General features: G+C 42.6%; 1 protein-coding gene across 1 annotated transcript; it reads left to right on the forward strand.

The window, feature by feature from the left end:
• The first annotated feature begins 919 nt into the window (after nucleotides 1-919).
• Nucleotides 920-24498, forward strand: LOC132768214 (transmembrane protein 198-like). Its single transcript, XM_060763904.2, has 5 exons — nucleotides 920-1480; nucleotides 10968-11211; nucleotides 16129-16704; nucleotides 19210-19358; nucleotides 21961-24498. Exons 2-5 carry the CDS (start codon nucleotides 11025-11027, stop codon nucleotides 22105-22107), a joined length of 1059 nt encoding a protein of 352 aa, XP_060619887.2. The 5' UTR covers nucleotides 920-1480; nucleotides 10968-11024; the 3' UTR covers nucleotides 22108-24498.
• The last annotated feature ends 239 nt before the right edge of the window (nucleotides 24499-24737 follow it).

Here is a 24737-nt window from a genome sequence, read left to right on the forward strand (position 1 = left end):
TGAGAGGAGATATGATGAGGGCCATGTATACATATGTGAGAGGAAGTCATAGGGAGGAGGGGGCAAGTTTGTGTTCTGCTTCCCTGGAGACTAGGATGCAGTGGAACAATGGCTTCAAACTACAAGAGAGGAGATTCCATCTGAACATGAGGAAGAACTTCCTGACTGTGAGAGTTGTTCAGCAGTGGAATGCTCTGCCCCGGAGTGTGGTGGAGGCTCCTTCTTTGGAAGCTCTTAAACAGAGGCTGGATGGCTGTCTGTCAGGGATGCTTTGAATACAATTTTCCTGCTTCTTAGCAGGGGGTTGGACTGGATGGCCCACGGGGTCTTCCAACTCTATGATTCTATAATATTGATGTAACTGTTGCCAAAGCTCCCAGGCTCAGTTCTTGTGGGTTTTTTTCGGGCTATATGGCCATGTTCTAGAGGCATTTCTCCTGACGTTTCGCCTGCATCTATGGCAAGCATCCTCAGAGCTTGCCATAGATGCAGGCGAAACGTCAGGAGAAATGCCTCTAGAACATGGCCATACCGCCCGAAAAAAACCCACAAGAACTTCGTGATTCCAGCCATGAAAGCCTTCGACAACTCCCAGGCTCAGCTATCTTCCTGGGCATAGCCCAACCAATCAGCTTTGTGCTTTGTATTTTTCAGTTAACACACTCACGAAGTGATTTTTACATGCTCCAACAGAAGAGACCATAAGGGACATCCAGTCCAACCACACAGAACAATCAAAGCCCTCCCGACAGATGGCCACGCAGCCTCCAAAAAAGGAGCCTCCACCACACTTCTGGGCAGAGAGTTCCACTGGTGAACAGCTCTCACAGTCAGGAAGTTCTTCCTAATGTTGAGGTGGAATCTCTTTCCCTGTCATTTGAACCCATGTCTCCAGCAGAGAGCCAGCCTGCTGGAGACACGGGTCTCCAAACTCCTCTCCCTGAAGCAAGAGAGGCTTGGACCCAGCAAGGACGCTTTCCCCTCCCGGGGAGCCTAAATCGCTCCTTTCTCTGCAAGACAATCGAGCAATTATCTCCGAATGGGAGAAACCAAACCCCCCTCTTGCGGGGGGAGGGGGGGAGGCAGAGACAGAGAGAGAGAAAGGGCAGGGCTTGGGAAACGGTCCTGCTTTGGAGACCTGCTGCCACAGACCGTTGCAAAAAGGAAGAAGAGAGAGATTGAAGCCCCCCCCCTTTCCCTCCTTTTCGTCGCCCCCTTTTCTCTCTGCCCGGGATCCCCCCCCCCCTTCTCCCTTCTCTTCTTTCCCGCCCAGGACTGGCTGAGCTCACTCTCCAGCTGTCGGAGGGGAGAGAGAGAGAGAGCTGACCGAGAGGGTCTTGCTTCCCTTCCCCGCGGGGGAAACGGGTCTTTGACTCTCCATTCTTCTGATTTGCCATCTCGATTGACACGCTGCATCGTGTCCAGAGTGGGAGGAAGGATGTTGCTTTTGCAGCGGCGCCGGAAACTCTTTCCTGAGCTGGTAAGTTTTGTTTTGCTTCTTCTTTTTCCTTAGGTCCGGGTTGCCTTGGCTTTTAGAGCACGCAGGGGCAAACTTGGGCCCTCCAGGTGTTTTGGACTCCAACTCCCACAATTCCTAATAGCCGGTAGGCTGTTAGGAATTGTGGGAGTTGGAGTCCAAAACACCTGGAGGGCCCAAGTTTGCCCATGCCTGGTTTATAGGGTGCATAAAGGCTAGGGAGATGTAGAGTTGCAAGGTCTTTCCTGCTAAAGAGTGCCCAAACCTCCCCAAATTGCAGCTTTCCTCATCCCATTCCTGTCTGCTTTCATCCTACAATGTAAACAGATGCGGAAACCTCTTTGTATATGCCCAGCTTGCAAGAATATTCCTTTGCAAAGTTTGCATCGGGGGAAAGGACAGATCTATACAGTTGGTGTAGATCGGAGGGTAGGATAAGGGGCATATTTCTCATCTCCTGGGGTGCATCTGCACTGCAGAATTAACGCAGTTTGACCTCACTTCGATTGCTATGCCTCCATACTTTGCAACCCTGTCGTTTTAGCAAGTCTTTCGCCTTCTCTGCCATAGAATAAATAATACTAATCATAAATGTATAATATATAATTTATTATTATTAATTCTCTGCAGAGAAGGCAGAAGACTTGCTAATAATAATTACAATAATTATAATAATAATAATTATTTTTGTACCCCGCCAATCATCTCCCCTAAGGGACTCAGGGCGGCTTACAAGTGACAAGCCCAAAATTATAAGTAATGCTAAAATGACATGGTATATATATAATATAATATAATAATTGTAATAATCTGTTATGTATAATAATATATTATTATTAAGAATATAAATAATAATATAATATATAATATATAATTTTTATTATTTGTTCTCTGCCGAGAAGGCAGAAAACTTGCTCAAATGACATGTGATGTGTATATATATATATATATATATATAATATTATATTGATAATAATCTATAATTTGTAATATATATATAATATAAAAATAATATAATATATAATATTATTATTATTTATTCTCTGGCAGAGAAGGCAGAAGACTTGCTAAAATGACATATATAAAATATTTATATAATATTATAATATTGATAATAATCTATAATTTGTAATATACAATTAATAATATTATAATATATAATATATTTATTCATTCTGGGGCAGAGAATGTAAAAGACTTGCTAAAATATATATATCATATTTATATAATATTATAATATTTATAATCTATAATTTGTAATATATAATAATATAAATAATAACATAATATATAATATAATAATTATTTATTCTCTGGCAGAGAAGGCAAAAGATTTCCTAAAATGAAATGGGATGTGTGACATTATACTATTTATAATAATCTATAATTTGTAGTATATATATAATATAAATAATAATATAATATATAATTATTATTTATTCTCTGGTAGAGAAGGCAAAAGACTTGCTAAAATGACATGGGAGATATATATATATATATATATATATATATATAGTATTTATAATAATCTAAAGTATATTTTGTGTGTGTGTGTGTATATATATACATATATGTATGTGTGTGTGTATAAATATAAATCAATAAATAATCTGCCCAAATGACAACTGCTCGGATCTCATATTGGTGAGCCCTGGCAGTTAAAGTGAAGTCAATCTGCATTCATTCTACAGCAGTCATGGGCAAACTTTGGCCCTCCAGGTGTTTTGGACTTCAACTCCCACTGAACTGTGGGAGTTGAAGTCCAAAACACCTGGAGGGCCAAAGTTTGCCCATGGCTTTTCTACAGTGTAGATGCGCCTCTCTCTGAGTTTCCATCAAGTGAGAGTTTAATATCAAAGTCGAATAAAACAGCAAGGCACATGCAGCTATATTGCATCATGTTATAAAACATGCTCTCCTTGGAAAAGAATCCCCTCTTGGTGGGGCTTTGTTTTATTGATGTATATACAACTTGGTTAACAACTGATCTCTCTCTCTCCCACCCACCCACACGCGCACACACACCCTGCCCAGATTCCCAGCTGTGCCTATTCCTCCCCTCCCTCCAACCAAGCTATTTAATCACAGTATTTTCAACTGATTCTAGCCCTCTGGTCCCAAAGGGAATATTTCCATTGAACAACAGTCCTGCTTTCCTGTCTGGGATCCAAGCCAGGGAGGAGGGGGCAGCGGAGCCAGAAACATTGCTGGAGCCCTTATTGCATATATATTAAATGTCCATCCATTGTACACACACACAGCAGTAGCTGGGGACTGGGAACCAGTTGGTTCAGCTGCATATTCCGGAGGGGAAGGCTGCCCTCCATAATGCTTTTGGGGGCAAGGGAGCCCGTAACATGCCAGCTGGGAAGTCTCATATAAGGACTGACAGTGGAGTTAGTTCAGGGAAGTTATTCTACTCCTCTATTCTGCCTTGGTTAGACCACACCTGGAATCACACTGTGTCCGGTTTGGGCACCACAGTTGAAAGGAGATGTTGACAAGCTGGAATGTGTTCAGAGAATCAAGGGTCTGGAGAACAAGCCCTATGAGGAGATGCTTAAAGAGCTGGGCATTTTTTAGCCTGAAGAAGAGAAGGCAGAGAGGAGACATGATAGCTATGTATAAATATGTGAGAGGAAGTCATAGGGAGGAGGGAGCAAGCTTGACTTCTTCCGCCCTGGAGATTAGGATGCACAACATTTGCTTCCAAGTACAAGAAAGGAGGATCCTCCTGAACATTAGGAAGCACTTCCTGACTGTGAGAGCTGTTCAGCAGTGGAACTCTCTGCCCCGGAGAGTGGTGGAGGCTCCTTCTTTGGAGGCTTTTAAACAGAGATTGGATGGCTATCTGTTGGGAGAGCTTTGAATGTGATAGTTCTGCTTCTTGGCAAGGGGTTGGACTGGATAGCCCACAAGGTATCTTCCAACTCTGTGATTCTATGTTTATTTATCCTCTGCTTCCCTTACTTGATTGAGACCCAAAGCAGCTCACAACCCAAAAATTGATAAAATTTACAACCTACATCATAGAAATAATATACATAATAATAAAAATATAAATATATATTAAAATAGAATTAGACTTACAATTAATAGAACAAGTCAGTTAAAAAGCACATCAAACAAATAACTAAACATTGTTTTAAAAAAAACTTAGTTTGCTCTCTTGGAATTCCTTTCTTCTAAAACAATATCTCTCCCAAAATTTCAAATTACCTAGTGTTTACATTTCTTTTAAAGGCAGGGTAGACTAGAGAGGATTGAGTTTGTTAGGCGGTCATCTTGAATTTGGAAAGCATACGTTTTCTTACTGGAAAAACTGTATTAATTTGGGACCACACGTGAAATTTGAGCCCCATTTTGTCATGTTAAATCTTGTGTAGACTATAAACCAACTGTCCCTCTGCCAACAGCCGTGTCTCCAGATTCACAGCTATTGGCATGGGGATTTCAACCTCTTTCCTTGGGAGGAAACCTATGTAACTTATTGTGTCATTCTCGGTATTGCTTCATAAGAATAAGTTAGTTATTAATTCGCTTTATCTATCCTGTGGGACATGGGATAATGTAAATGAATGGACTTTAAGGCCTTTGTGGATTTACACCCATGACTGACAATGTAGAAGTGAAAGCTGCATAAACCTATGTTGATGATCTGAGACTAATTCAGGCAACAAATACTCAGATGTGGTTTCTGTTCCTATTTCATAATCTTGCAAAAAAATTTCCATGTCAGGAATGACTTGAGAAACTGCAAGTTGCTTCTGGTGCGAGAGAATTGGCCGTCTGCAAGGACGATGCCCAGGGGACACACAGATGTTTTACCATCCTTGTGGGAGGCTTCTCTCATGTCCCTGTTTAGGGAGCTGGAGCTGACATAGGGAGCTTAACCACGCTCCGCCCAAATTTGAATCTCTGACCTGTCGGTCTTCAATCCTGCTGGCGCAAGGGTTTCCTCGGCTTCTTTTATAAATGAAATCCACTGCTTTGAACACTTTTTGTAAGTTTTTTTCACGGCCATGTTGCAGGGATGGGAATTATGTGATCCTCCTAATGTTCCTGGGCTGTAGCCCCCAATTTGTCGTGCTGCATGATTCCCACAACTTTTTTTCTTCTTCTTCAAGCTCAGCTGTAGCAAAATTAGAAACAGATTCCCATCAATATCCTTGTGTAGCTCAGCTGTTCAGTGCTGCTCTGGGACAGTGGTTCCCAACCTGTGGGTCCCCAGATGTTTTGGCCTTCAACTCCCAGAAATCCTAACAGCTGGTAAATTGGCTGGGATTTTTGGGAGTTGTAGGCCAAAACATCTGGGGACCCACAGGCTGAGAACCACTGCTCTGAGACAAATATCCCATTTGTCTCGATATTGATTTCTGATCAAAATCCACAGCTTGTCCAGATTTTTGAACTATAGCTCCCAAAATCTCTCTTGTCTTGGAGATTCCAGAAAGTGTTGCCCAGGGGAAAATAGCGAACTCTTCCAAATTACTTTGGAAACATCAGAAATTAAAGGCAAACAAAAGGATGGACCCAAGTGAAAATGACATCTCCACAGAAATGGGGAATCTATTTTTCATGTTCATCTAATCTTTGATGCTCTGAACAAGGGAGCGATTCTTCAAGAAGGGGGTGCCCTTGACAGTCCTTGTTCTAGGGAATTGGACTGTCCGTCTTGCCTTGTCTTTCTCCCAGCTTGAAATGGGGCTCATATGAAAAATGATGGATACCTTCCCCCCGAAGCTGGGATGGGAGCCCAGAAGTTCTGGCTCCTCGTTGTAAGTCCTGCTCCAATTCTCTAGGCTTCCCCCTTCCCCTCCTGAGCTGGGAACGAGACCCAGAAGTCCTGGCTGGTGACCAGGCTTTAAATCGTTGTTGAAATGAGATGTAATTATGGGCTTCCACCTCTTTGTGTTTCTTGCCCACCCTAAAGCTGACCCCTTCATCATTTTCTAATTTAAGGAGAGGGATTATAAGTCATGTATGAATAAGATTTGGCGTGGATTTCATGTGAAGACTGCCAGATTTGGAAAGGGGGGGGGGGGTTGATCTGTGTTGCCAATTTCAGCCGGTTTGGCTTGTTGGGGGGAGCTGTGTTGGGGTGGAGAGCATCATGCTTTCTCCTGCTCTTGTCTTATGAATAGCCTAACCTTTGAGAAGTGGGAAGGGAATAGGAAGTGCTATGCTTAGAGGATTGAGGTGTTGGAAATAAGATGGGTAAGTTTGGATGAACATTAAGGACAGTCCTGCAAGATCACATCTAGTGCACATCTGTTCCTCACAAGGTCAAAGCACGGAATGGCCTTGACCTCTCTGCACGATGTACATGAATGGAACATCCTCTGCTACATCAGTTTCAATGGAGCCCAGTCATGTTACTACTGCCATATATATATATATTCCTGTAGAAGTCTAGAAATAGGAGTCAAACCCAAAAACATGGGTCAACTTATCCATGAGTCAATGTCCCTTTCTCTTTGTTACACAGTACTTTACTTCAGTTCCACCTGGATATTGTTACATCTGTCTTTTACTCTTGAGAATACATAAAATTGATATTATATAATTTTCAGAACAGTTTAACTTATGTCAACTTGGTTAGGTAACTTCCTTCCCTTTCAAATATAATTCCTCCTCAGCCTTCCATCTGGATAACTTATATCTTATAGTCACTTTTTTCCATCAATAGTCTGACTGTAAAAGGCAAGAGTTTAGTCCATCTTAGGAGAACTTTAAAAAATTACTAACCACCAACTATTGTCTCTGTTGTGGTTCTGCTTCTGGCTTTTTTGAATGCCTCAATGGGGAAGGGGCTGTGGTGGCGCAGCAGGTTAAACCGCAAAGCTGCAGAATTTGCTGATTGGAAGGTCAGCGGTTCGAATCCATGGACCGGGTGAGCTCCTGCTGTTAGCCCCAGCTTCTGCCAATCTAGCAGTTTGAAAACATTTAATTTTATTTTATTTAAAACATTTATATTCTGCCCTTTTCACCCTGAATGGACCCAGGGCGGTCCACAACATACAAACGGCAAATATTCAATGCCAGGACATGCATTTATTATATGCATACATAAGCATTAAAAACATTTATCTCAACATTAAAATACATTGTTTACAATGTCTCAGTTTTAAACTTGCAAATGATCAAAAGGTATTGCTTCTGTGGAAAAGTAACAATGCTCCATTCAATCATGCCATCGACATGACCTTGGAGGCATCTATGGACAACGCCGGCTCTTAGGCTTAGAAATGGAGATGAGCACCAACCCCCAGAGTTAGTCATAACTAGAATTAATGTCAAAGGGAAACCTTTATCTTTAGGTGAGGAAATTGTGTTGGTCAGGGCTGTCTCGCCCCCTGAAGTAGTATTTTGTCTCTTCTTTCTTTGAATGACCCTTGACTTATCCATGGATCATATCAAAATCCATAATTTTGGTTCCCAAATCTGTCCTTGACCTCCACATGAGGTTGACTTATACATTAGTCTCCTCCACATTCTTGATGGACATCATTGTTCTTTGTTGTTATACAAAGTATTATAAATTAGGTCTTCCATCTCTAATCCAGGAGATAACATGCAGGCATGACACAGAGCTCTTGATTGTCTTGTCCTTCATAAATTTGCCTGGCCTCCTTTCAAGCTAGCTGAATAGGTGGCCATTGTTATATCTGGTGAAAGGAAATGTCACAGTCCATGACCAGTGTGAAGAAATACTTCCTTTCCTCTGTTCTGCATCTCACACTTTTCAGATCCCCACATTTTAGGAAGAGATTTTTTTATATTTGCTTTGTCTTTTATTTCATATTGTCTCAATTTCACATACTTCTGTTATGCCCCAACTTCCCCTGTGTTCCTTGTTTCTTAACACACAAAAAGAGGTGTTTTTTTCAATTCTTTAATCTAAAGTTTACCTGCTTTAGTTGAATACAGGTAGAATTGTTTCATTTGTTTTAGTGAATGTGTGTGTTCAGAAGCTGCTTTGAGAGGGAGAGCCCCCCCCCCCCATTCTTCTATATGTAATTGGGTGTGAGATAGAAAAGAATGAAAATTTTCAAAAATATCCATTTCTTGCAAGTGTTTTATTTCATTTTCACAGTTTTATAACATAAAAGGAAAGGGGGAAATATAAAAAAGGATGGGAAATAAAGAAAAGTATAACATGTAGCCCCAGGTGGCGCAGTGGGTTAAACCGCTAAGCTGCTGGACTTGCTGACCAAAGGGTTGCCGATTCGAATCCGGGAATCAGGGTGAGCTCCTGCTGTTAGCCCCAGCTTCTGCCAATGTAGCAGTTCAAAAACATGCAACTTTGAGTAGATCAATATCTACCACTCTGGCGGTCATGCTGGCCACATGACCTTGGAGGTGTCTACAGACAACTCTGGCTCTTCAGCTTAGAAATGGAGATGAGCACCATCTGCCAGAGTTGGACATGACTGGACTTAACACCAGGGGAAATCCTTTACCTTATGATATGTAGGTTATGGAGTTTTGTTTGTAAATTAAATTTATACAGGTATCTATTGTATCGCTCAGTATGTGGAACGGGAGGGAACTGTTCTAACACATCCATTTATTTATATTTGTTTATTATAGTTTTCAGCTTCCTACTTGTATAAATTGCTACCAATTTAAATTGGTGTAATCTTAGCTGTCTTGAACAATATTTTTTAGTGAAAAGATAGTCTTATGTTTTACTAAACACAGTAATAAAACAGAGGAGTTCTGCCACTACATGTTTTGCAGTTGCCATTTGAGTAAGCTTGCTCATATTATTGTGATACGATTTTGGATGCTTATTACTTTGGGCTCTGGCGTTTAGTTGTTCGGGTGCTATCTTCTCCCCAAGCAACAATACAACTGGGGTCTAGGTTGTAGCTGCATCATAATAATCATATTGACACCAGTCAACCACCAAAGGAGAGGTTGATGGGGCTGATGGCAGGAAACAGATACAGGAATGTCAGTGCCCAATAGGTATGGTAAAGGTGTTGAGGATCACATTTAGGAAACTTTTCTCAATTCTAACATGGGTTTTTGGTTAAGGCCAGGTGCATCTGCTTGATCAAATGCTGAAAGACAACAAACTTCATGCCTTGGGATATATGCAGGGCGGCGCAGAGTAATTGAAGTACTTGGTAGGGAGTTGAACACCAAAGGAGAAATCAGAGCAACATCACAAGGAGAACCGACCAGAATTGGGAGTTGGGGAGCATCCAGAGTGGCACCCAAGAAAAGGGAACCCTTCAGACCGGACAGGATTCATTATGTTGTCCCAACTTTCCCTAACAGGAAGGTTTCTCAACTTTCCTAATGCCACAACCCTTTAGTATAGTTCTTCATGTTGTGGTGACCCACAACAATAACATTATTTTTGTTGCTACTTCATAACTGTAATTTTGCTACTGTTATGAATCATTATGTAAATATCTGATATGCAGGATCTATTTTCATTCACTGGACCAAATTTGGCACAAATACCCGATACGCCCAAATTGGAATACTGGTGGGTTTGGGGGAGGGGGATTTTGTCTTTTGGGAGTTTTAGTTGTTGGGATTTACAGTTCACCTACAATCAAAGAGCATTTTGAACTCCATCAGCGATGGAATTGAACTAAACTTGGCACATCGAACACCTATGACCAATAGAAAATATTGGAAGAGTTTGGTGGGCATTGACCTTGAGTTTTGGAGTTGTAGTTCATGGCCATCCAGAGAGCACTGTGGACTCAAACAATGATGCATCGAGACCAAACTTGGCACAAATACTCAATATGCCGAAATGTGAACACTGGTGGAGTTTGGGGAAAATAGACCTGACATTTGGGACCTGTACTTACTGGGATTTATAGTTCACCTACAATCAGAGAGCATTCTGAAACCCATCAGCAATAGAATTGGGCCAAACCCCTCACACAGAACCTCCATGTCTTGAAGGGACTCACTGGTGAAAGCCCCATCCAGCCTCACATGCTCTCCCTCACCCTCATATGCACAACATTCTGCCACGCGCCAAGCATGCCTGCTCTCCCCTCCTCGCTTGGAGTCCCAGAAACAGCCTTTCCCTTGGCTGAGAGGACGGTGGGAGGCCTTGCCTCTGTTTCCAAAAACGAAGAGAAGGACAAGCGGAGAGATCTTCAGCGTTATCTACCAAAGGGGTTCCTTAGATCATCAGAAATACATATATTCTGATGGTCTTTGGTGACTTCTCTGAAACCCCCTTGCGACCCCTCAGGGGTCCTGACCCCCAGGTTGAGAAACGCTGCCCTAAGGCTTTCTGGCTTGCCTTGACACAGCCCTGGAAGAGCTGGGAAAAGAAAGTAGTCCTTTTCAGAGCTTAAAAATGGGGGGGTCTTTCTTTGGGTGGCAATTCCCAGAGTTTCCCTTTCGATTAGATTTCTGAGAATTGTAGTCCTAAAACAAAGGTGAGTTTACGTGGTTGGTGGTGTTGAAGAAGTTGCGGGCTTTGTCCTTACTGAAATTCTCTTTACAGGCTGCCTCTCCCACTGCAATGGCTCTGGAAAGCTGAGCTGAATTCCTGCTGCTAAGCATGGATCCCACTTCGTTGCTTCCGCTGGTCTTGTCTTCCGACCCCCGGGGCTTTAACCAAGGGGCGACCGAACCCAGCGAGCCTGCCGTGGACCCCTGCAGCCTCCTTTCGAACAGGCACTATGAGGTGGTGCCTTGCATCGTCTGTGCTCTCTGCTGCATTTTTGGAGTTGTTTACTGCTGCTTTGGTGAGTCAAGGGGAAAGGAGGCTTGTGTGAGCTCCTTTCACTCTCACTTCTCTCTCCTCCATCTGTCCTCAAGAGGCTCTGCAGCTCCACCTTCCTAGCCTCCTACTTACTTTGGATGATGATAAGGCCCGCATTTCCTGAACAGGCAGATTCCCTAGTGATGTGAAGAACAGATGATTTGAAATACAATTCTCTAGCACCTGCTCTGGGAACCTTTGGGTCTTCAAACATCTTAGGTTGCAACTCCCACACTTCCTTAGTAACTATATTGGGAGTGGAAGTCCAGATCTTCTGGTGGGTTGCTAGATCCCTAATCTAGTGAGTTGTGCCATCTCTAAAGCTGCTTTTTAGTCCAAAAGGAGAGAATCCCTTTCAATCCTAGACTGGCCCTGGTTCATTTCCCTTCTATTGGGAGCAGTGGAAGTGCAACCATTCAGAAAAGGAGGCAAGTAAGGAGAAATGCACTTTTCCATATTTTTTCTTCTTCTTTCCATTGTGATCCTGGCAGAGCTGTGGGTTTTCTGGAGATTCTGGCACTAATTTCTCTTTCTCTCTCTGCCTTCCTTGGCTTGTTATCACACACTGAAGCAGTGTTTCTCAACCTTCCTCGTGCCGTGACCCCTTAATACAGTTCCTCATGTTGTGGTGACCCCCCAACCATAACATTATTTTTCTTACTATTTCATAACTGTAATTTTGCTACTCTAATGGAATGTCATGTAAATATCTGATATGCAGGATGTATTTTCATTTACTGGACCAATTTTGGCACAAATACCCAATATGCCCAATACCCAATATCTCCAAACTTGAATACTGGTGGGGTTGGGGGAGGGGAGATTGCTTTTGTCATTTGGGAGTTGTAGTTGCTGGGATTTCGAGTTCACCTACAATCAAAGCGTAACTCCACCAATGATGGAATTGAACCAAACTGGGCACACAGAACTCCCATGACCAACAGAAAATACTGCAACAGTTTGATGGGCATGGTCCTTGAGTTTTGGATTTGTAGTTCACCTTCATCTAGAGAGCACTGTGGACTCAAACCATGATGGATCTTGACCAAAAAACATCAGCAATACTCAATGTGACCAAATGTGAATACTGGTGGAGTTTGTGGAATCAGACCTTGGCATTTATGAATTGTAGTTGCTGGGATTTATATTTCACCTACAATCAAAGAACATTCTGAACCCCACCAATGATAGAATTGGGCCAAACTTCCCACACAGAATCCTCATGACTAACAGAAAATGCTGGAGGAATTGACAGTGATTTAGGGGAGATGTAGTTCACCTATCTCTGGAGAGTACTTGTTTTCCTGAGACCATCAGAAATATGTGTTTTCTGATGGTCTTTGGCGACCCCTGTGACACCCTCATTGCGACCCCCATGTTGAGAAATGCTGCACTCGAGTGTTCTCTCCCCTTTTCTCTTTCTCTGCCTTCCCTGTCTTGTTATCACACACTAGCTTTGCCAGCATAGAGAGCAAAAAGCTGCTGGTGGCCCAGCATTCGTCCCATTTAAGATGTGTGAACCTTCCCAGGGAACCGGGGTGAGTCACAGTGGTAAATGCCAGGCTGAACCCACACACAAAGACATTTCAAAACATGAACTGCCATAAAGGTAGGAGTACAAACTTAGAGGTTATGGGTCTGTGAAGCAGTGTTTGTGAAGGGATATGTAACTCACTTGCACCAAATTTCTCTTCTGGGGTTTATTTTGAGCCTCCTCCCTGCCTTGTTAATTTTACAGTCTCTCTTCCATTATGGCAGTGTTCCTCAACCTGGGAGTTGGGATCCCTGGCGGGTGATCGCAAGGGGTTATCAAAGACATTGCCAAAAACATCAGAAAACACAGTATTTTCTGTTGATCATGTAGTTTCTGTGTGGGAAGTTTGACCCAATTCTATCGTTGGTGGGGTTCAGAATGCTCTTTGATTATAGGTGAACTATAAATCCCAGCAATTACAACTCCCAAATGTCAAGGTCTGTTTTCCCATACTCCACCAGTATTCACATTTGGGCATATTGAGCATTTGTGACAAATTTGGTCCAGATCCATCAGTGTTTGAGTTCACAGTGCTCTCTGGATGTAGGTGAACTACAACTCCCAAACTCAAGGTCAGTGCCCACCAAATCCACACAGTATTTTCTGTTGCTCATTGGAGTTCTGTGTGCCAAGTTTGGTTCAAGTCCATTGTCGGTGGAGTTCAGAATGCTCTTTGTTTGTAGGTGAACTATAAATCCCAGCAACTACAACTCCCAAATGACAAAATCAACCCCCACAACCCTACAAGTATTCAAATTTGGTCTTATTGTGAAATTGGTCCAGTGAATAAAAATCCATCCTGCATATCAGATATTCATAACAGAGGCAAAATGACAGATGTGAAGTAGCAACAAAAATGTTGTTATGGTTGGGAGTCACCACAACATGAGGAACTGTATTAAGGGGTTGAGGCATTAGGAAGGTTGAGAAACACTGCATTATGGTAATGAATATATTCAGGAGTTAGAGAGTATATGACTAGAATCTTATTATGCTGGAGGAATTTTCTCTTATGCATATATATGTTCAGTTTTGGATGTTGCAGGAGTGGGTATTCCATTCCTCCCGGCACAGTATCTAAAATCATTCCATGAAAAACCTACTGGACAGTTTAAGAAGCCCCCTACACAGCCGTTCCATGTTTTGTAGGGAGTGGGCAGAATAGGAGACACATCTGGCTATGCTCTGGTAGTCAGGCATCAAATGGTGACATCAAGCGTGAGAGCATCTTGTGTTGTCCAGAATTCCTAGTGTTGTTGTTATCATTTCACATCCGGTTACAAGGATGTAGCAATAATGTCACTCCACATCCAACACACAATAGCCATAAGGTGGGCTTCAGAGGCTAAGTTGTGGAGTAAGTTGTGGAGTGGTACATGGCTCCGCCTTGCATGGGGGCAGACCTACTAGAATCAAAGAGTTGGAAGAGACCTTGTGGGTCAGCCAGTCCAACCCCCTGCCAAGAATCTACTATATTCCACAACGCCATTGTGGCCTATATGTGTGCAGAAAGGCAATATTTTTCTTCATTGTGGGTGTTTGTTTCGAGCTGTTGTTCTCCCCACATTAGCTGTTGATTTTCACTAATTTTGTTGCCCTTCAGACATGTCAGACTATAAGTTCTCTCAGTCTTGGCCAATGGGGCCCATTGGTGGCACAATGAGTTTTTAATCAGATATCTCTGGAGAGCCCCAGTCAGCCCTGGTTAGTATTTGGATGGGAGACTGCCAATGGATGGATATCATGTGCTATAGACCAGGAATTCTTGTGCATTTTCCACTTGGAACCCCTTTCTGCCTGAAAATATTTTCATGACTCCAGGTATATAAAATCAAATTTGACATTTGCGAGATAATTCAGCGTTTGCAAGGCTTGCTAAACAGTCTGATTTTCCTTTTTATGAAGTACAGCTGAAGCATTAACTACACTGTAAACACGGTCCCCAATGGCGCAGCAGTTTAAACCACTGAGCTGCTGAACTTGCTGACCAAAAGGTCAGAGGTTTGAATCCAGGGGATGGGGTGAGCTCCCGCTGTTAGCCCCAGCTTCTGCCAACCTAACAGTTTGAAAACATACAAATATGAATAGATCAATATGTACCACCCTGGCTGGAAGGTAACAGTGCTCCGTGCAGTCATGCTGGCCACATGACCTTGGAGGCATCTACGGACAATGCCTGCTCTTCGGCTTAGAAATGGAGATGAGCACCAACGCCCAGAGTCAGACAGGACTAGACTTAATGTGAAGGGGAAACCTTTACCTTTACCTACACACTGCATGTTGTTGCTAACATATCTAGGTGGCATTCAGAAACCTTTTAGATTTGCCAAAATTTCGTGTCATTGAGTTAAGGAGACCCCTTTGGGGTCATGATTCACAGGAGCAGTTCTATATACTATAATTCAGAGGAAAGAACTGCACAAACCACTCCTTGAGTCTTCCTTACTCGGGGTAAACTCTGTGGAACTCATGAGTTTGCCATAAGTTAACAGGTGACTCGAATGCAACCCAAGAATATGTTGCAGGATCTGCCCCTTAACGCCTTTTATGGTGCCTCATATAAACTGTGGAGCAGATGGTTACTTTGTGCCAAGGAAGGAGGCAAGAGCAGGGGAGTCTGGAATATATCAACATGATTTTGGCTGGAGGTTTGAGAAGAAAACCTTTTTAGGAGTCCATGGGCACATGTGCTCTTATGAGAATCTGTAGGTCACAGCTGGATTGGACAAATGTAGATTCTGCTTATCATGGACACGTTAATACACCAAACTTGAACAATGAAAAAGACATTGGAAATCCTGGAAATGGAAGACAACTATGAAAGGGAATAAACCAGATAGAGACAAAACTGCATCTGAGACTTGAACAACTTTGTTTTTGTTATAGAGTAACCTAAGACTGTTGCTATTCAAACACCAAGCAGTGAAACATGGAGAGTTACAACTTCTGATTATTATAATATAGTTGTCTTGTTTTCAAAGTCACGTTATTCCCCTTTCCATCACATTTTAATTACAATAAAGAGCACTATAGCACACTATAGCCAGAACACAAGGTCCTTCATGCTTGATCTGTTTCGGATAATATGAAATACCCAGTTGTTTTAGGAGAATAATGATAACAAGTCTGCATCACCAATTGCATGAAACCATTGTTCTGAATGATTACAGAAAGAGGCCAGAATTTGGCAACGTGCTTCTCTAGCCTCTCAGTATGAGCAACGAATGTAGTCCACATAACGAGCGTTAGAGGATTTAACCCTTTGCCAATAGTAGCCCATGCCTCAGCTTGTTCTTCCACTGACACTGTACACTCCATCTTTGAGGTCTTCTGCTCATTTTGCTTCTCTTCCTTCTCCATCAACAGGCTACCGTTGTTTCAAGGCTATCATGTTCCTCTCTGGGCTTCTCTTCGGTTCGGCCGTGATCTTCTTGCTCTGCTACAAGGAGCGCATCTTGGATACACAGCTGAGCCTGGAGGTCAGCGCCGGCATTGCCCTGGGCATCGGGGTCCTGTGTGGCTTAGTCACAATGCTAGTGCACTCGGTTGGGTTGTTCCTGACTGGGCTTCTGCTTGGTTTGCTGGTGGCCACCGCTGGGCTGGTGGCCACGGAGCCTTTATATGAGCCACCCAGCGCCTGGGTCCCCGCTGGGTCTCTGTTGGGCTCAGCCCTTTTGGGTGCTGTCTTGGCGTTGCGCTGGCAGAAAGCCCTCACAGTCATTTCCACAGCTGTTTTTGGGGGTGCAGTGCTGACCCTCTGCTTGGACTATGCGGTGGAGAACTTGGGTATGGGGCAGCACATCTATGACCGCCTCCGCTTGGCTCCTTCTTCCCCGCTCTGCTGGTGCGGCTGGGCCGTGCTGGCAACTTGGCCCGCTCTTGCCTTGATGGGAATCCTGCTGCAGTGGAAAGTGACCGCTGAAGGCTTCTCACACACAGATGGTGAGTGGAAATCTTTGGGGCTTGTGCAAATAAATCAGAAAAATATGGCATGGAAGTGTGATACCATATCTTCTGGAAAGAGACATTTATTTTGGCCATAGCATGGTCGAGCAAAGAAAGCCCAGGTTAATTATAACATGGTGACAACACATTGTTGTAGCTGTTGTGCATCTTCAAGTGATTTCCAACTAATGGTGCCATATTGGAAATTTGTTTGCAGAGATCACTACGAGCAAGGATTACTGCAGCATTCAAGTGATATCCTTCAGTTGTCTGCAGAGAGCCTGCAGTGAATAGTTCCTTGGCAAGGACTATTCCATGCATTAAAATTATCCACAGATATCATTAATATTAGGTATTCCTGAGAATACATAAAATCGTATCTCACCTGATGTGTGTCTTTGATTTGTGGCTCAGGGTTTGGGGGGGTATTATGGAGTCCTCTTTGTTCTGCACTCACAGACAATCCTATGGAGAGGAAATGCAATGGAGTAAAAAAAACAAACCCGCCCTATAAAGCAAGTTATTTTCGAATGCCTGCAGATTAGAGTTATTTATATTATTATGTTATCGAGGTGTGATATGGTTTGTTATTGTGCGCTACTTTGAAATCTCCAAGTCTAAGCCGCTGACAAATATTAGAGAGGGAGAAAAGCGGATCCATGTGTGAAGAAGGCTTGTGCAGTCTGAAAATAGTTTTCCTTGTCTTTTCAGGGAAATAAGGCGCTATGGACAAAGGAAGGATATAAACTAGTCAGACAGGAGCAAGGTAGAGAAAAGATGGTATAAGGAGAACAGTCAGAGGCACAGGGAAGATCTGAATAGGGGTTAGAGAGCTGTGGGCCCTTCCACACAGCCCTATATCCCAGAATATCAAGGCAGAAAATCCCACATTATCTGAGCGTAGACCCAGTTCAAAGCAGATATTGTGGGATTTCCTGCCTTGATATTCTGGGATATAGGGCTGTATGGAAGGACCCTGTGTGTTATATATCCTTCCACACAGAATATATAACCCAGAATATCGAGGCAGAAAATCCCTCAATATCTTGGTTGTGGGTTATCTGAGTCCACATTGCCATATATCCCAGTTCAAGCAGATAATGTGAGATTTTATTTGCTGTGAGGAAGGGGCCCAATTTACCTGTCTGAATGCATCTCCCCCTTACGAGCTATCGAGGACGTTAAGATCGTCTGATGAGGCCCTGCTCTCGCTCCCGCCTTCGTCACAAGTACATTTGGCAGGGATGAGAGACAGGACCTTCTCAGTGGTGGCCCCTCAGCTGTGGAATGCCCTCCCTAAAGAGATTAGATTGGCTTCTTCACTCCTAACATTTCGAGATAAAAAACTTAAGACATGGCTATTTGAGCAAGCATTTGCAAATATTGATTAATGACATAGGAAAACGGAATATTCTATACGATGGAATTGAACAATGTTTTTTTTATTGAGGACTTGCTGATTTATGTTTTTACTGCTGTTGTTTTAATTTTATTGCTGTTAACTTAAAAAAAATTGTACTGTGTTTTGTGGCATTGAATTTTGCCTTGTAAGCCGCCTTGAGTTGCCGCAATTATTTTCTTTTTTCTATGACTGTCTTCAAACAGTTCCATTTAGGAATTGCTGAAATCTGCCATTTTTACCACATCGAACCCACTGATCACTTAAACCTTTTGCTCATAATAGTAGTAATAATAATAATAATAATAATGATAATAATAATAATAATAATAATAATAATAATAATAATTTTATTTATATCCCACCATCAACTCCGCAAGGGGACTCGGGGTGGCTTACATGAGGCCAAGCCCAACAATTACATCAAAGCAAAGCAAGCAAATATACAACATAAAATAATACATCGATAAAATAAAATGAAAATAATAAAAAAGCAATACAATATAAAACCACAATAATAGGGATCACTTTGCAGTTCAATTACCAGATCCGGGATGGGATCATGTGGGTAAAAGGGGGAGGTGAACAACAGGAGTCCAAGGGTTGGACCTTTGGAGAAGGAGTTCTATCACAGTGACCTCGGACCAGACTTTACTTCTCAGCTTAACTTACTCTCAGGATCACCATGAAACTAAATATGGGGTGGAGGAAAGAAACACAAACACTGTCCTGATCTGCTTAGAGAGAAAGTGGGTTGAAAATGGACAGGGAGAATATACCGCTGTCATTTATGTCTCCTAAAAGGTTTTTAGGAATTGAAGAAACAGAACACAGCAGGATGGTTATAACACACATTAGCCTCCCTTACACAAAAAAGAGGAGTGTTAACAACAGGCAATTGTCTTTCTCCCCACCTGATTCAATTAAAAATGAATCCTGTGATTAAAAGTGAAAGTCTCAGTCTCTTCCACAGAGGATGTGTTTCACTGGATCAGGGTGGGGCTTCCTTATTACCTCCTAGTATTGTCCTGGATTCAGCTGCTTCCTTGAGGGATTTTGAGGGTGGGCACTGCCTGGTTTAACACTCCTGTTCCCTTACCCAGTGGTCCTGAATCGGCGCCAGAAGCAGCTACAGCTGTTGCGGATTCGGCAACGTGAAGCCAAGAAGAGGCAGAGCCAAGGTTCCCAGGAAGGATCCTACCGACATAAGCCTAGTGCGGTCAAGCGCTGTGCAGGAGATGTCCTCGCACCAGTGAGTAGTTGTTCAGATTCCACTTCTGTGTCTTGTGTCCATCCCACTGCCTTATTTAGCCAATGACAGGGAGTAAGGACTGTGCCATAAATGAATGAAAGTTTGAGCAAGAGAGAACTCTTTAATATTTGTAAAGTTGTAATGCAGGAATGGGGAACATGGAGACTTCTAGGTGTTGCAGGATTGCAACTTCCATCAGCCCTAGCCAGCATAGTAAGGGGTGATGGAAATTGTAGTGCAGTGACATCTGGATGGACACACATTCCCCACACATCACAGCAGAGATGTCAAACTAATTTTCGTCAAGGATCATATCAGTTTTATGGTTGCCTTTAAAGGGCTGTTGAATCCATCGATAGAGAATCAGTGGATACAGAGTGCTAACTCTCCCTCTCTCTCTCTATATATATATATTTCTTATCTCTCTTTTTATATTTTTGATTATCCGCTATGTGGACTGGGAACAATGGGAATTGTAGCCCAACAGCACATGTAGCTCTGAGGTTAGGGAAAGGGTAAAGGACATTTTAACCCCAGATATTATATCCACAAGCCTTGAATCTGAATCCAAACCCCACTCTCCTGACTAAACAACAAATTGCAGCCTTCCAGATGTTGTCAGCTTAGCCATAATGTCTAATGATGAGGAATACAGGAGTTGTAGAGCGGCATTTCCATTTAAGTCAAGGAAGGATGCCACCTACCCATAGTAGCCTGATTGCTGCTTATATTATGGAATGGTAGGGTTAAACAATCTAGCAGCTTGATGAGAAGCACTGCATTTTGTATTAACCATCATCAATGACTATTTGAATCCACATTGAGAATCTTGCAGCTTGAAGATACAGAAGGCAGACCTGACTGCTTCCCAAGGCAGCTAGATTATTTTCTAACCCTTCCAATTCTGATTAACATTCATGATTTACACAAATGTCACCATCAGAAAGCTATATAGTATTGTCACAGTCACAATATATTTGGAGGCATAGCTGTGTTAGTCTGGAATATCAATTTGAAAAGGGATCCTGTGGCAGTTTAGGTGAAGCTTTCATAGACTGAGTCTTACTTCCTCATATAAAATATCTGAGGATTTGGACTTAGTCTGCAAAAGCTTCTATTACCAACTTTGTTCTTTCAGTTAGTCTCTAAAATCTCTTTCATATTAACACTGGCAATATATGTGGTCCTCGTTGTTTGGTTTAGAAAAAGATAATGTTCTCTATTCAGTAATAATTTAGTTCCTTCTGATGCTCAATACAGTCAGAACTTGGATGTAATAAATTGTTCCTTTCATTCTTAGTACTGAGAGGAGTTGTGTTGCTTTTATTTTTGGTTTCTTGGCTAAAGAGTTGCTTTGAAACATTTTGGGTGGAACATTCTTTGGATCTTATATTTATGAATTAATTGAAACAGAATGAACTGGCAACATGCTACTAAAGAGTGAAAGATAATGACAACAAAAATACTTTTCTCTTAAGTTATATTGAGTAACTTTTTAAAAATAAAATTTCCAAGCTCTGAATGCACTACATAGTCCTCATGTCTAGCAGCCATTTAGTTATCTTAAATCTTCCTTAAAGCCATCTTATGATATTATGAATTTAACCATTTAAAGGAATGTTCCCTTCTGTATATTGTGTCTAACCAGTGAAGCTTGGATCCATTCATATTAATGTTCCCTTTCAGCTGATACTGAAAATGGAGATGCACCCGATATATTATCTGGCTCAATTTCTCCCTAAGGAGGAACGCATGAATGTTCAGGAGAAGCAGGAATGGGAGAATTCAGTGGGAGCTGAGAAAAGGCTCTGTCCAGACTTTAATACGATCAGTCCCTGAAATCTACAGCATATATACCAGGCATGGGCCAACTTGGGCCCTCCCTCCAGGTGTTTTGGACTTCATCTCTTACAATTCCCAGCAGCCTCAGGCCTTTCCTTTTCTTCTCCTTTCCGCTAAGCGAAAAAGGGCCCTGAGGCTGTTAGGAATTGTGAGAGTTGGAGTCCAAAACACCTGGAGGGAGGGCCCAAGTTTGCCCACGTCTGGGTATATAGCAATTTTCCCTGCTGCTAGACAACAATGCAAGACTGAATGTGTGAGTAAATAGCCCAGGAAAGGTGTGCTTCTTCAAATGTGTATATTATCACACTACACTGTTAAAGAGTTGGTATCCCACTTTAAATCCTATAGATGCCTCCTGTTGAATCCTGGGATTTGCAGTTTAGGGAGAGCCCTTTCAAATTCTCATCCAAAAGGGTTCTGGTCCTCACTATACTACAAATCCCGGAATTCTGCAGGGGACTTTAAATTGGGATACATACTGCTTAAAGAGTAGTGTGATAAATAATACATGCTTGGTATTTCAGCTGTGATGTGTTGTAAGTCCGTCATGCACATCATCTGTTGCTTCTTTGTGGAGTTGCCCTTTCCTCCCCGCTTTAGATCTACTGGTGGCAACGGACAGGAGAAGTTATAAACGTGAAGTGGCCCCTCAAAAAGGATAGAAATCCCCATGTTTCCAGGAAATGTGTTGTTCCCCTTGCTTGGTTCATGACCTGACTGTCTCTCTCTCCCTCTCCTCCCCCCTTTACACCCTACAAAGAGTTACATTCAGAGCCTGCGTGACCGCCAGCAATCGGGAACGGGCACTTCACTGAGCAATCTGAATGCCAACGCTCACACCACGGTGGACCTGGATTACGACTCTGGCTCTACGGTGCCTCTTACCACCCCTCGAGGCTGCCTCTGAAAGGGCTGACATCGTTGTCGTCTTCTTCCACTTGTGCCTTAAGCAGGGACATAGTCGGACTCAGTCCACAGTGCTGAATATTTTTGCCTTGTACGCAAATATCCTTGGTTAGCCTACTATAGTTTTTCTAAATTCCTTTTTCTAATGGACAAAAAAGTGCTCCATTTCCCTCCTCCTCTTGACAGACAGGGCTTGAGGCTACCACACGTGACTGAGTCGACATCGTGGGAAGGAAGAGATGTTTAAAAAATAATAATTTATTTCCATTTAAGTTCAGGAAGGAGGCCACCTTCCTCTGTGGGGTATCTGGAGCTGCCTTGCAAACTATGCTGGAATTTGGGGCCATACTAGAGCGGCTGTTCTTACCTGACGCTCAGTTGTTGCCACTTGCGTGAGTTCAAAAAAGCCATAGTCATGCCCCACTTTTTCAAATGAAGAGGTAACTTGTTTCAGGTTGCAGCTAATCTAGAGTAGCTAAATGTTGGATACTTGGTTTGGTCTAGGTGAGTTACTCAGGGTTAAAACAACTTGGAAGTAACTTGAAATTCTTAACAAGGCTACAACTTGGTTAGAGTTAAATTTATTCCGACCTATGGTGCTTTTTTGACGCCGTGCCTTTGGATGTATTCCATATGACAGTATGTTGTAAAGGCAATTATGCTGCCCTTCCATATTACACATGTATAGCACTCCTGTGATCACGTCCTATGGCATCCTAGGACTTTAGTCAGAGGCACGAGAGGAACTCCAAAGCCCTTGCACTCAAATACCAATTCCAGGCATCCATAGGATGAAACCGTTGTAGTTAAAGTGGAATCATAGCATACAGTTGTGTGAAAAAGCCCTTTGTTCATCCTTTCCCGAAGGCATTGGTTCTCAGCCTGTGGGTCCCCAGATGTTTTGGCCTTCAACTCCCAGAAATCCTAACAGCTGGTAAAATGGTTGGGATTTCTGGGAATTGTGGGCCAAAACACAGGTTGAGACCACTGCCCTAAGGCATTTTGACTTGCCTGTGAGAAGAAGGGAGTTGTTTTTTCTACCCCAGTAATTTAAGCTGTGTAACATTATTCCTCAATGCAAGTCTTTGCCCCTCATGCTATTATAGTCACCTGTAAGAACTCCTCAAGCCAACCTTCTCCATCATGTCGTTGCCCAAGCCCAACCATTAAGATGGGTGGAAAATGATGCTCCTTCAGAAGATTTTGGACTTTTTAACTGGCACCAAGCCTGGGCATCATGGTTATTGATCAGTGATGACAGGAGTGGCCATTCACAGATACACAAAGGACTGCAAATTCCCCACCAATCCATTGAGTATACTGTGGTGATGAAGTTGCCTATTGCTTTTCATCTAACAGTGGTGTACGTACAAGTAGGGAAGACCCAGTGAACCAGTGGGAGCTTGCAACTCTTGCATGAGTTCAATTTAGCCAGTGAGTCTATTCTTGCTGGGTTTAGGCCACTTGTTATCAGCACCTGCCCCTTTAAAAGATTAGACAACAACGGGTAGTGTCATGACTATTTTGGATGTAATAAGTGATATTTACTAAATCTTAAAAGTGTTGTTTATTAGGTTTGAGGGCATTTGTATATTTTTAAAACATCCTGATGTCCCTTTTTTAAAAAATCTTACTTTGGAACAAGCTGCACTGGACACCTTATTTCTTAAAAACGACGTACTGAGTTTCAGATTTGAGAATTGTGTAGGCTTTGAAATAACACAGGGAGCCCACCCTCCATTTTATGGAACTGTTTTTCCTCTTCTGAACCTATGGCCAGTGAGGGGCTCCCATTCATCCACATGGGTTAAACCCTTGTGCCGGCAGGACTGCTGACCAATAGGTCAGTGGTTCGAATCCATGGAGAGCGGGTTGAGCTCCCTCTGTCAGCTCCAGCTCCCTATGCGGGGACATGAGAGAAGCCTTCCACAAGGATGGTAAAACACCAAACATCCGGGGGTCCCCTGGGCAACGTCCTTACAGATGGCCAATTCTCTCACACCAGAAGCAACTTGCAGTTTCTTCTGTCGCTCCTGATACACACACACACAAACCCAATCCCTTCATGTGACTATAATGGTGTTAGGGGTGATGCCAAATAGTACCCTAACTGTCCAGTGTGCCTTCTCTAAGCAATATAGAGCCTTACCTGCACCAGTGTGGGTTTCAGTCTTGACAGTGGTGCTTTTAAGAACATGTAGATAAGGATATAAAGCATTTTTAAAGTGCAAGCTGTTTACCTGTAGGATATCTACCCAAATGTCAAATTAATTTGGTGAGCACATGCTAGACTGGCATCCTGTTTCAGAGATCTCTTTGATGTAGCCGATTGTTTCCTGTGGATTGTTTTTGTTACTGTTTTGTAACCCCTGTTTATAATACTTAACACAGATGTCTTTTTGTGCTTTGTGCTCTTTTATACATTCTTACATGATGGGGTCACAGGGAAAAGACGACGGGGTGTGGAGGGAATGTATCTTTCAGAGAACTTTGTGAAACAGCCATTACTGATTTTTTTTTCAGCTTACAAAGTGAGAAAATGTATGAACATGGGTGTTTTGTTGTTGCTTTTAACCAAGCCAGAACAATAGTCCATCTAGGCCAGGATATCCTATTCTGAATGGCAGTCGC

The sequence above is a fragment of the Anolis sagrei genome, chromosome 2 (genome assembly GCF_037176765.1).
Source record: "Anolis sagrei isolate rAnoSag1 chromosome 2, rAnoSag1.mat, whole genome shotgun sequence".
In the NCBI taxonomy this organism is placed as follows: domain Eukaryota; kingdom Metazoa; phylum Chordata; class Lepidosauria; order Squamata; family Dactyloidae; genus Anolis; species Anolis sagrei.

Bases quoted from the DNA above. Each gene is read 5' to 3' on its own strand.
- LOC132768214 (XM_060763904.2), top strand. From the start codon at position 11,025: ATGGATCCCACTTCGTTGCTTCCGCTGGTCTTGTCTTCCGACCCCCGG. The intron at 11,212-16,128 runs GTGAGTCAAGGG...CTCCATCAACAG, and splicing joins AGTTGTTTACTGCTGCTTTG to GCTACCGTTGTTTCAAGGCT. The intron at 19,359-21,960 runs GTGAGTAGTTGT...CACCCTACAAAG, and splicing joins CAGGAGATGTCCTCGCACCA to AGTTACATTCAGAGCCTGCG.